The sequence below is a fragment of the Nanorana parkeri genome, unplaced genomic scaffold, assembly GCF_000935625.1.
Source record: "Nanorana parkeri isolate BGI_ZX_2015 unplaced genomic scaffold, ASM93562v1 scaffold41, whole genome shotgun sequence".
NCBI lineage: Eukaryota > Metazoa > Chordata > Amphibia > Anura > Dicroglossidae > Nanorana > Nanorana parkeri.
The window spans coordinates 1,591,338-1,602,692 of NW_017306309.1; the positions used below are offsets into that span (position 1 = coordinate 1,591,338).

Genomic DNA, 11,355 nt, shown 5'->3' on the forward strand with positions numbered 1-11,355 from the left:
CCACAGGTCAGTGGCCCATGCTGCATTTGTCTCCCGAGAACGCCACGTACAATTCTCGGTAGGTTTTCAAGCCTGCTCGGGAGACAAAAGACGTGTGACCATACAGTAGAAACGGTCGCACGCCTTCCATACACCTGCCGATTATTGTACGATAATCGGCAGGTGTATGGGCACCTTAAAGCTGGCCATACAAAAGTCTTGCGCTGGTTGTAAGGTAATAAAAAAAACGTACGATCTGCCCATCTTGGACAGGCAGATCGTACTTGCGATCATTGAAAGCTTCTGATGACCGCAATGCTGAGCGGGCAGTGTGCGCGTGCGCACACACCGGCCCGTTCCGCATTTGTCGAATGAGCACGCTACTAACCCGCCAACAATCTCGGCGATTTTTCTAGCATGCTGGTTAGACAAAAGACGGTCGCACGCCTTCCACACACCGTCCGATTGTCGTACGATCAGGGGATTTCCCGCTATTATCGTACTATAATTGGCAGGTGTATGGGGACCTTTAGACTTCACAAACAACCAGGCCCAGCTGGCTGAACTGAATTTACTGATTGCCTGACCCAAAATCTAGTCTCTGCCTATAATAGCTTACTCCCGTCCGCCGATCGTTGAAAGACGGCCGGACGGGAGTCTCCTGGATGCTGGTGGGCATCTTTAGACGTCCTTCGTGCCCGCTTGGGAAACCGCCTCGATTTTAAACGGCCAGCGATGGCCGTTTACATACAAGCGGTCCGGCATCTGTAAAGACGCCCGATCGCTTGTATGATACAAGTGAGGGTGCGCCGCCGCCCCCCCTCCTTACCTCTGGTCACCGTCACTGTCCCCGCCGCCGTCCCCGCGATCCCGGGCATCCATCCGGTCCGGGCGATGTCTCTCTGTGCACTGAGAGCGGAGGGAGATCAGGACACGACTCTCCTCCCGGTCTCTGAATGCAGGAAGTGATGTATATTACATCACTTCCGCATTCCTCTGTCACTCTCCGGTACAGAAACCGGCGAGAAGCTGAGGAAGCAGATCTGTGCTTCATCAGCTTCTCTTGGGGTCCCTAGGTGACATTAGGGGTCTTAGAGACCCCTGATGTCTCCATAAAGGGGACCTGTCACTGTTATTTGTTATTACATAGGGTACTTCTTAGCACCCTATGTGATAACAATAAAGTTAAGTGTAAAAAAAGTTTTTTTAAAAAAATTGCTCACAAAATAAATACAAATTTACACACACAAAACAAAAAAAACCCACAACATTTTTTAAAAGTCCCCCACCCCCACATAGATGCGCAAAAATGCGTTAGATGCGCCTACACGCAAAAACGACGCTTGCTCCAATTATGCCGCACGTGTTACATATCGCCGCGAACGTCGCAATGAGAGCAATCATTTTAGGGCCATCAATCACTGATAACACTAAACTGATGAGCGGTAAAATCTTTTAAAGCGTCGCCTCTGACCAATTTTGGCTATAGTGTTTTTTTGCGATTTCGCGGGCGCGCACAATTTTAAGGCTTGACATGTTTGGTGTCTATTTATCCGACGTGACCCAGACTTTTATATTTTACCACAAAATTGGGTAAAAATAAATGTTTCCTAAGATAATAAAGGGAAAACCATTTATTTTTTTAGAATATTCAGTACTTTTTTTGTTATATAGTAAAAAATAAAAACCCCAGTGGTGATTAAATACCGCCAAAAGAAAGCCCTATCTGTCCCCAAAAAATGGTATAAAATTCATTTCAGTACAGCGTTGCATGACGGAATAAGCATCAGCCAAAGTACTGCAGCTCTGAATACTGAAAAATGGCCTGGCCAGGAAGGGGTTGTAAACACCCTGGTAAGCAAGTGGTTAATGGCAGCAATCAGCTATGGATGACACCAACTAGTCAAACTACAGACCAGTCTATAACCTGGATATGAAAACTTTTGCTCAAATTATTAAGGAATTATTTATCTTTTAGTCAAAGACTAAGCTAGGTTCATGCCTGGCCAACAGGTTAGCAATAACATTTGTAAATTACAGGAAGCTCCTACATAGAGGCCAATTTTCACACTGGATTACTGCACATATCTGGAAGAAATACACAAAGCTTGCCAAGATGCAAGTAAAAATACACCTGCCTCTTGTAATTAGACAATATAAGTTTATACCAGAATTTTTAGCTTTAAAGTGACACTAAACTCAGGAGTGAAAACTTACAAATACATTCAAGTTCCTTAACTGTGTGTTAAAAAAGAAAAGTAACTTTTTTGCGGATAACTCAGCTGTAGATCCTCCAATCCTCTCTGAATTGGTGCTGACACTGTCCTTCCTTCTGTATGTTTCCTATGGTCCCTGTGTGTTGTAAAGCAGTCACTGCTTCAAGCTCGATCCCGTTATGGACTACAATCTCTATACAAATGATTGTACATTAATACCTTGGTTTACAAGTAACTTGGTTTGAGAGTGTTTTGCTAGACAAGCAAACATTTCTGAAAAAGTTTGCCTTGATATAGAAGCAATGTCTTACTAACATGAGGTCAGCGTAGACACTTACAGTTTAGTCCTCTCCAATGCCTTGTCGCAGATCTCATCCCTAAAGATAAAAAAAACAGCTAATATAGAAAATAGCAGTCATGGGAGAAGTTTTGTTTGGTAACAAATATTATGTTGCAATAAACATATTCTAGTAACAGTCATCCCTGTAGAATGACACAAGTTCCTCGTGCTTCATCCTTGCAGAATGTAGGATAAGAAAACAATGCAATCATTTCTGATACTGCAGGGAGAACACGTTCAATAACAACTTTCGTGGGATGCTCCCACTCTGAAGTTTTGAGGACCTACCAAAAGTGGTCCAAGGAATGAAAACGGTGAACCGGGGACAGGATTGTGGGCTGCCAAGGCTCACTGATGCACATAGGGAGTGGAGGCTGGCCTGTGTATTCCGATCCAATAGAATAGCTACTGTAGCTCCAACTGCTAAAAAAATGTAATGCTGGTTCCAATAGAAAGGTGTCCGAACGCAAACTGCATTGCCAAAAGCACCTACATTGGGCACGTGAGCATCAGAGCTGAGCACTGGAAGAAGACGGCCTGGTCTGATAAATCACATTTTCTTTTACATCACTATGGAAAGAAGGGAAGCTGGCAGAGGCAATGTTCTGTTCCGGCTTTCTGATTGCCCGGAAAGCTGGCTTCATGCTCCCTCGTCATGTGATAATCGGAAAGCCGGGTGGCGAGTCTACGCGCTGCACAGCTTCCCGGCTAATCAGGAAGCCAGGTGGCGAGTCATTACATGCTGCCCGGCTTCCTGAATGGGACTTCCGGTACTCGGTATTTGGTATCGGCGAGTACCGGAAAAAAAATATCGGTACTCGTACTCGGTACCAAAATACTGGTATTGGTGCATCCCTATTATACAGTATTACTGTCAATCATTTTATAAATCAGCATATACAGTATGTGCACAATACCTAGGGATCTTTCTACTGTGGAAAAGTAGCAGGTTCACAGTTCAACCTCTACCCAAGGGGAGGGAGGTATTGAAAACCCTGCATGGTGCATGCAAAAATGCTGACTTCCAGGGCTTGTTCACAGTCCATATTAGCATGAGGGCTGGAGTCCGTGTATTCCAGCAGTAGGGGCGGTGCCTTTGTTTTTACAATACAAAATATTGTTTACTTTTTTTTTTTTAAATGCCACAGGTGACTCCAGGTGAGCTCCAGTTTGGAAATTAGCATTTTCCCTGCATTTCTCTCTGTTGAGGTCCCCACACACCTTACGATAATCGATAATTGCGGGAAATCCCGCGATCGTACGATTATCGTAAGGTGTGTGGAAGCCGTGCAACCTCTACTACTGTAAGGGCGCACGACTTTTAACTTACGAACATGTTCGAAAACCCGCCGAGCATCGTACGATGTTCGGCGGGTGTGTAGCATGTTCGTAAGATAAAAGCTGGACGGGCCGGTGTGCGCAAGCGCACACTGCCCGTTCGGCATTGTGGTCATCGGAAGCCCGCCCCTCAGGGGGGCGTGGCTTGCGATCATCGCAAGCACAATCTGCCTGTCCAAGATGGGCAGATTGTAAGTTTTTTTTAAAGTACCTTACAACCATCACAAGACAAAAGTCTTGCGATGGTTGTAAGGTGTGTGCCCAGCCTTAGTCAGGCCATACACCTGTCATTTTTTTTTCTCCTTCAACCCGCGGGCTGAACGGAAGTAATTGATGCGATTCCTCCATCAACACAAACAGCGCGTCGATCGAAGAATCGCCGCTCACTGTATTCTGAAAGGTGCCGCCAGCAGCTGTCGGAAAACTCGATCAGAGCGGGCAGCTCATTGGCTGCCGGCTCTGATCGCACAAAGATTTTCCAGCAGGCTCCTTTGATCAGCTGCTCGAGGAATGCCAGCTGGAAGGGAGCCGACAGCCCCACGCACTGCGAATTTCGTCTGGTACATTAAAAACCGGCAGATATACGACCACCTTTATGTTGTGGTGTGAACGTGGCATAGAAGACAAGTGTTTTCTATGTGCCCTGGAGGAGACCAGTGCTACTCATGTGCAGAGAATTGCGGGTCTCTGGACAATGTGAGCAAGCCCTGTGACAGGTGTCCAACTAGCAACTTTGTGCCAGACATTTGTAGCAGTTCATTTTTCTATGGACACTTGTAGCTGGATACAGAGTTGCTGCTGTAACACTGACTTCAATGTTTCTCTAGGTAGCTACAAAATGCTGGTGTGCCATGGGCATCAAAAGCTGCATCGGATATTATGAGAGGCTACTAAAGGGAGTAGCTGAAAGCTGCAAAAACAGCTTCAAACTGCTTGGAATTTCTGCAACACAGACCTTTCATTGAATGATATAACATTTTTCCTAGCAATGAGAACACAAAGGAGAGTGATTCTGTAGGCGTTACAAATCCCTGCTGTAACATTCATAGTGTTACATAGGTCTTAGGCTGAGTGGTTTTAAGCCCCCTGCCCTGGTGTGGGCTCTGTGTGCATAAACAGGAACTCTTGGCTTAGCAATTGTGTTTCTGCCTACAGGTAGGCGGTTGAAAGGTCTACTGCAGAAATGCTGGATGAGGTTTTAGTCTTAGCTTATAAACAGGGGGAATCAAGAGCATTTGAGAAAGGTTTTCTCAGTGGCTCATGCAGTTACACTACTTTCTCCTGTGAAACCTGTTTGGTTTTTGTTGCTGCACACATCATCCAATATCAGCCAGATTGGGCAATGATCATCTTGATCCTCACTGCCAAATATCATCTTTAGCCTCACTGCTTCAGATCCAACATGCAGCCAACAGAGAGTAAAGCCGGCTATACACTTAAGTCGGCCATACACTATTACATTACAAGAAATATAATAGACTCCTCCATTCATGCTAATCCAGGGATCTCAAGTCTCCCTGATGTTCAGGGAGTCTCCCTCTATTAGATAGCGGCTCCCTGACGTCCACGAGAGAGGCATTTTCTCCCTGAAAGGTTTACTCTGAGTAAACCTTTCCGGTAAGACATCAGTGGGTAAAGTTTCAGAGTGAACAGCATTGAAAGATGAATCTCCTGATGTGTCTTTTCTATTCTGATAGTGGCGGACTCGCCACTGTCAGGATACTTGAGCATTGAACTGCTGTAAGGCCTCGTTCACACCATATGCAGTGCGTTCCGGCTGGAGCGCACTGCCTCGCATTGCGGCCGGCTCACTTTTTTGCCGGGCTGGAGGGGGGCGTGGCGGGCCATTGAAGTGAATGGCACCGTAGCCAAGCCTCCGGCCGCAATGCGATCGCCCGCACGGGATCGCAAGGCACATTGTGCCTGCAGTCCGGTGCGATCAAAATGCTGCAAGCACTATTTTGACCCCTCCAGCCCGGCGAAAAAGTGAGCCGCCCGCAATGCGAGGCAGTGTATTCCGGCCAGAACGCACTGCATAAAGCTGGCCATACACTGGTGGCTGCAGTCACTGTTTGGGTATTCTGACAGGGGCACAACCGGTGCTATCAGAATACAGTAGCCCAGTGGGAAGAGGCGGGGGGGATACCCCCATCCACAGTATAAATACACTGCTAGCTTTTCATATGAACGTTCATGCCAACGTGAGAACATTTGATAATGCTGCTTGATGGATGTCATTAGAAATTTTTTTGCATTTGAACATTCAGTTCTGGAAACAAATGGAGTTTACTGAATGAAAACCGCACGTTAGAATTGTGTTAGTTCAAGAAAACTTTTTTTGCACCCATGTTATATTCCACTTTTTAGGCCTGAAATTTACTTGAAACCCCCAGACATTATATATTCTCTGAAAGCCAAGATCCTATAGAATAAAATGGGGGCAGTTGCAAATGTTTTTGTTGCACGATATTAGCGCAACTCCTTATCAAACCAAAACATTTAGTGAAACATGCACTTAGATGCCCCAAAACACAATAAAATACCCATTTTGTAAAATAAAATATAAAAGATGAGGTTGCAACGAGTAAATAGATACCCAACATGCCCAGGTTAAATATTGTGCGCGTCAGTGAAACAGCGACAAAATTCAGTACTCCAAAATGTCCATAGACGATGCTTTAAAAGCCCCCACAGGTCATCAGTTTAGAGATACCCAAAAATACTGGCCCTAGAATTATTGCTCTCACTCCGGCGTGTGTGGCGATACCCAACATGTGTAACGCATTCATCGCTTTCATACGCAGGCGCACCCAATGCGCGTTTACGTGAAGACGCGCGTGCTCGCGGGGGACTTTAAATAAAATGTTAAATGATTTTTACATTTATTTTATTTAATGTTAATTGTAAAAACTGTTATTTTCTTTACTTTATTTGCTATCACATAGTGGGGCTTACAAACCCCCCATGTGATAGCAGATGGTGGTGAAAGGTACTCTTTAAGGTGATGCTGGGGCTCAAAAGACCCCCAGTGTCACCTTTACACTCTAAGTAAGCTATTGAAGGACAGATCGCACTTCAATAGCTTATAGCTGGGCTTCAGACGCCCAGCACTGACAGCTATGGGACCGGAAGTGATGCAATCTGCATTGCTCCCGGTCCCATAGAACGGGGAGGGGATCGGCGAACGGAGGTTCGCCCACCTCCTTTCCAGCTTCCCACGACACCAAAGAAGCAGGTCCCGGGCCCGTAGGAGGGGCAACCCGGGAAACAGAACGGGGGTGTTTTGACCTGTTCACCGGCCCGCAGAAGCGATCTGGTGGCAGCTGAGCCGCCAGAATCGCTTCTACTGTAAAGCCGACAGTCGGCATTACAAGTTTAAACAGAGTCCCGGCGGCTTTTGCCTCGATGCAGGTCATGAAGGGGTTAAAACTGAAGTAAACAGAATCTGGAACAGTTGTGCACAGTAACTATGCAGCTTCTATCTTCAGCTTGTTCAGTTGAGCGTTTTCTGCTCAAAAATCGCTCAAATATGAAGTTCAATGTGGCTCTTCCAATGCATTTCAATTGAGATGTTCACATCTTGAAGCTCAGTGTCGCCTGTAGCTTGTCGCTCGAACATGAGCTATTATTTGGCGGATTTTGCACTTCTTGGCTCCAATAGACTTCAATGGTGTAGCTCAATGTCGTTCATTACCGGCGTTTTTGCACGACATTGTGGCACGAGGTCGCACTACACAAGTTTCACTTTTGCCCAGAAACTAGTCTCCACAGAAGCAGGAAGAGGAATTATGTTGCATCAAAGACCGTTTTTGATTGGATACAGCCCAATGTAGCAGCTACAAAGTCCCTGTGGTAAAATGCCAAAAGAAGCGCTACGTAGCGCGTCAAAATGTGCGCTTATTCTGTTGTAACTCATTGTGAATGGGGTCACAGTCATCCAAAGAGCTTCCAAACAGCTCCAACTCTCTCAGCTTGGCTTCCCTGAACTTCCTGTCCAGTACAAGATCACAAGGTAGCGCACGGTCTCCAGTAGTTGCCCATCTACTAGCTTAGATGAAGGAGAGAGGAGCAGGGAAAGGGAATTGCCTTGGTGTGCCTGTGTGTTTGTTCGAGACACACAAAGCTGACTACATAGGACCCTGTAAGGGAAAGGAGCCAGCCTAAAACAAGATATCAGACCCAGTGCTCAGGAGACCAACTGATTCTGCAAGAACTAAAACTTTTAAAAATTAAGGAGCATCATCTTTTCTAAGTGATTTCATCAGCATTCGAAATAGCTTAAACAACCTTTTGACTTTAATATCACTTTAAAGCAGAGCTGCAGGGAAATTGCTACTAACCCTTGCAGTGGGGCTACCCCCTCACCGCAAGGGTTAACTGCTTGTTTTGGTCTGGAGAGGAAAAGAACAAAGTTATACTCACCCAATCCTCAGAGTTGGTTGGCTGTTACAATGCTCCCTGAAGCCTGCCTCCTCCACAGCACTGATGGTCTGTCCCTTGGCGTCCTCATGCCCTATATACGTAATGCTCACGCAGCTGAGACTGCTGCAGTGGAGGGGGAGAGAGGCTCCAGGGGGCGGTATAATAGCAAACCGTCTCTGAGGATCAGGTGAGTGTAACATTGTTATCATCTACCCTAGACCGAAATGAGCACATAGCCCTTGTAGTGTAGGGTAGGCAAGGGTTAATAAAACATTGCCCTGGAGTTCTTCTTAAGCTTTGAGAATAAAAGATAGAAGCTGATTGGTTGCACTGCACAACTGCTCCAGTCGAATGTATGTAGGCAATGGACACACCCCAGTTCTGCAGACCAATAAGAATTTATTGGGTTAACTCCAAATTGTTTCTTTTCACCATTACTTTTCCTTTATATTAGCAAACACGATAAGGAGATGAGATACAGGTGTTGGTGCAGAGTAACACTTTTCATGGAACCTTCTCATAGATATTATCTGTACATCATAGGGACAACTGAGGAGGACAGGGACACTGGATAAGCCTGGAATGAGGCCGTGCAGACCCGCCTTGTACTCTAACAGAGTCTGAGTCTAGTCAAATCTGGCCGCCCCATAGACACAAACCGTGCAGCCAATGAGAGCGTGTGAGGGAAAGGCTGGCACGGTCATGTCTCCCCCCTCCCCGATGTTACACTGTGGAATCCCTGCCAACACATCAGCCACGTATGAGAGGTAATGATGAGCAGAGGTGCCGGCCTAATCCTCCGCTCCTACTTCTCCACACACACATAACTGTCCCCAACTAAACTTTCTCCGCGTTCTTTGTGCCGCCGGCCGAGTATAAAATTCCCGCTTTATAAACATAGAAATCCCACATTCCTGCACCCGGGAGAACGATGTTTACGAAGCCCCACCCCTTTCCCAGCCAGCCGGTGATCGATCAAAACTACGAACTTATCGAGTTGTGGGACCGCATTACTTCCGGTTTCCTCACAACTACGAGGTTTTTAGACAAAACATGTTGTGCACGAGCGCCATCCACGGCATTGCCCTATAGACATAGACCACAGCAATAAAGTAATAAAATGATGTAGGATGACACTAAGCCAGCGCGTTCTTTATCTCAGGTGCCACACTCAAGCGGCGGCCATATTGAGTGGGGCACCGGAGATAAAGAACGTGCTGGCTTACTGTCATCCTACATCATTTTATTACTTTATTGCTGCGGTCTATGTGTATAGGGCAATGCCGTGGATGGCGCTCGTGCACAACATGTTTTGTGTGCAAACATCGTAGTTCTGAGGAAACCGGAAGTCATGCGGTCCCACAACTCGATAAGTTCGCACTTTCGACACATCACCGGGTCTCACCCCTCTCAGGGGTCTTCTGTGAGAGGGCGGGGCCTCAGAGTCCACGTTTACATATATTATGTGTGTAGCGACTGCTGTACTGCTATGAATGGTGCGACGAATAAATAAAGTTATTTACATTACATGTAGTTATATATGTATAATAGGGTGGATAATGGCCCCCATATAAGTCATTTTCTGCCAGAGGCTGTAGCGGAGCCGGAGTCCCACTCCTGCCCGTGCATGTCTGTACAGTGGCCCCGGGCTCTATGTGCATGCTTGCAGTAGGTGTAGCGGGTCACCGCACTCAGGACCCTTCACATTCTTCAGTCGCCAAGTGGCGGAGAGTACTGGTCCCTCCCCCTCCTCCCAGCTCTACACCCCTCAGTCCTGCTCTCCCCTCTTCCTGGAGGGACCGCTGTGCAATGAGAACTAGGAAGAGCTCGCTGCCTGCCCTGTTCAGAATGCCAGTCACCCGGTGGTCGGTGCTTCTCCTCCAGGCCGTATTTCTAGTCAGTTTCGTGACTTGCAACGACGCCCCGCCGGTGCCAGCGGAGCAGCTGACCATAGAGAAGAGCTATGTGCCCGAGCTGTGCCCCCGCAGCGTCAAGGAGGGAGACTTCGTTCGTTATCACTACCATGGCTTGTTCCCGGATGGCACCAAGTTCGATTCCAGGTAAGAGAGGCGATGACAGTGAGCACAGTTAGAAGGAGTTTGTATACAAGTCATGGAGAGGGCAGTGCATTGAATATAGGATGAGTGTAGGGTCTAATGCAGAGTTCATCAACCTTTATAACATGGATGGACCTGCAGTCCACCGTCCATCCTAGATGGATCCCTGCTGAGTTGGACATATACGACATCCGTGTCCGTTCCGATTCGTCCTCCATCTCGGGATGTATGAAAAACTGGCCCGTGTAATCTGATGTAAATGGACATGTTTCTCCTATATCTGCCCACATGCAGTCAGGTCAGTCAAAGCAGACCTGGACGCAAACTTTTTGAATACCTGAAGGAACCCAGAAGTGGATGGATATAGGTGGGCGCACATCCAATTACATCCGGCTGCCCATAGGGATGTATTGCAGAGCGTGTTTGATCCGTCTCGTCATGGTTCAAAAATGGACTCATGGTAAGACTATGTGAAAGGGGCCTAAATAACTTTGCCTCTCTGAACCCGTGTAACAAACACCCCCGTATAGTTAATAAGGGTTTATTTTTAATTTGGTTATATTTTTACTCCAGACCTGCCACCATTCTCGCCTAGGTGGGAATGACATATCCTTGCTCCTGCTGCTTTCTGGAATATCCCCATCATGTATCCTGGGAGGTTGCAGGAGCAGGGACACATAGTGGCTGGATTGCGGACCTGACCTGTGTCATGGAGGCCCAGCTGCCTGAAAGTGGAAGAGAGCTTTTGACAACTGAGAAGCAGGAGCGTTCCTAGCCTTTTTGACACCGGTTTGGGGGGCGGTTGTATGCTGGTGGGGCACGCAATAAGGGAGGGTAGATTGAGACTGGTGACGTTACTGGTTGCCAGGTTGCTAAAAGCTGGACGGGCTGGCCGTCCAGCACATTTTGCCATGCCGCTCTGCCTGCCACCCCCCCCCCCTTGTGACCCGCCGCGATGCCACCTGAGGCAACCGGCTACCTACTCTTTGGTCTGGTCTGATGC

The 11,355-nt window shown here is 47.1% G+C and overlaps 1 protein-coding gene across 1 annotated transcript in view; it reads left to right on the forward strand.

Moving 5' to 3' along the window:
• Positions 1–9,975: 9,975 nt before the first annotated feature.
• FKBP9 (FK506 binding protein 9) overlaps positions 9,976–11,355 on the forward strand; it is a 53,886-nt gene continuing 52,506 nt past the window's right edge. Inside the window, exon 1 of the mRNA XM_018571416.1 lies at positions 9,976–10,355. Coding sequence (XP_018426918.1) covers positions 10,105–10,355 — 251 coding nt within the window. The 5' untranslated portion in view covers positions 9,976–10,104. The remainder of the gene's footprint in view (positions 10,356–11,355) is intronic.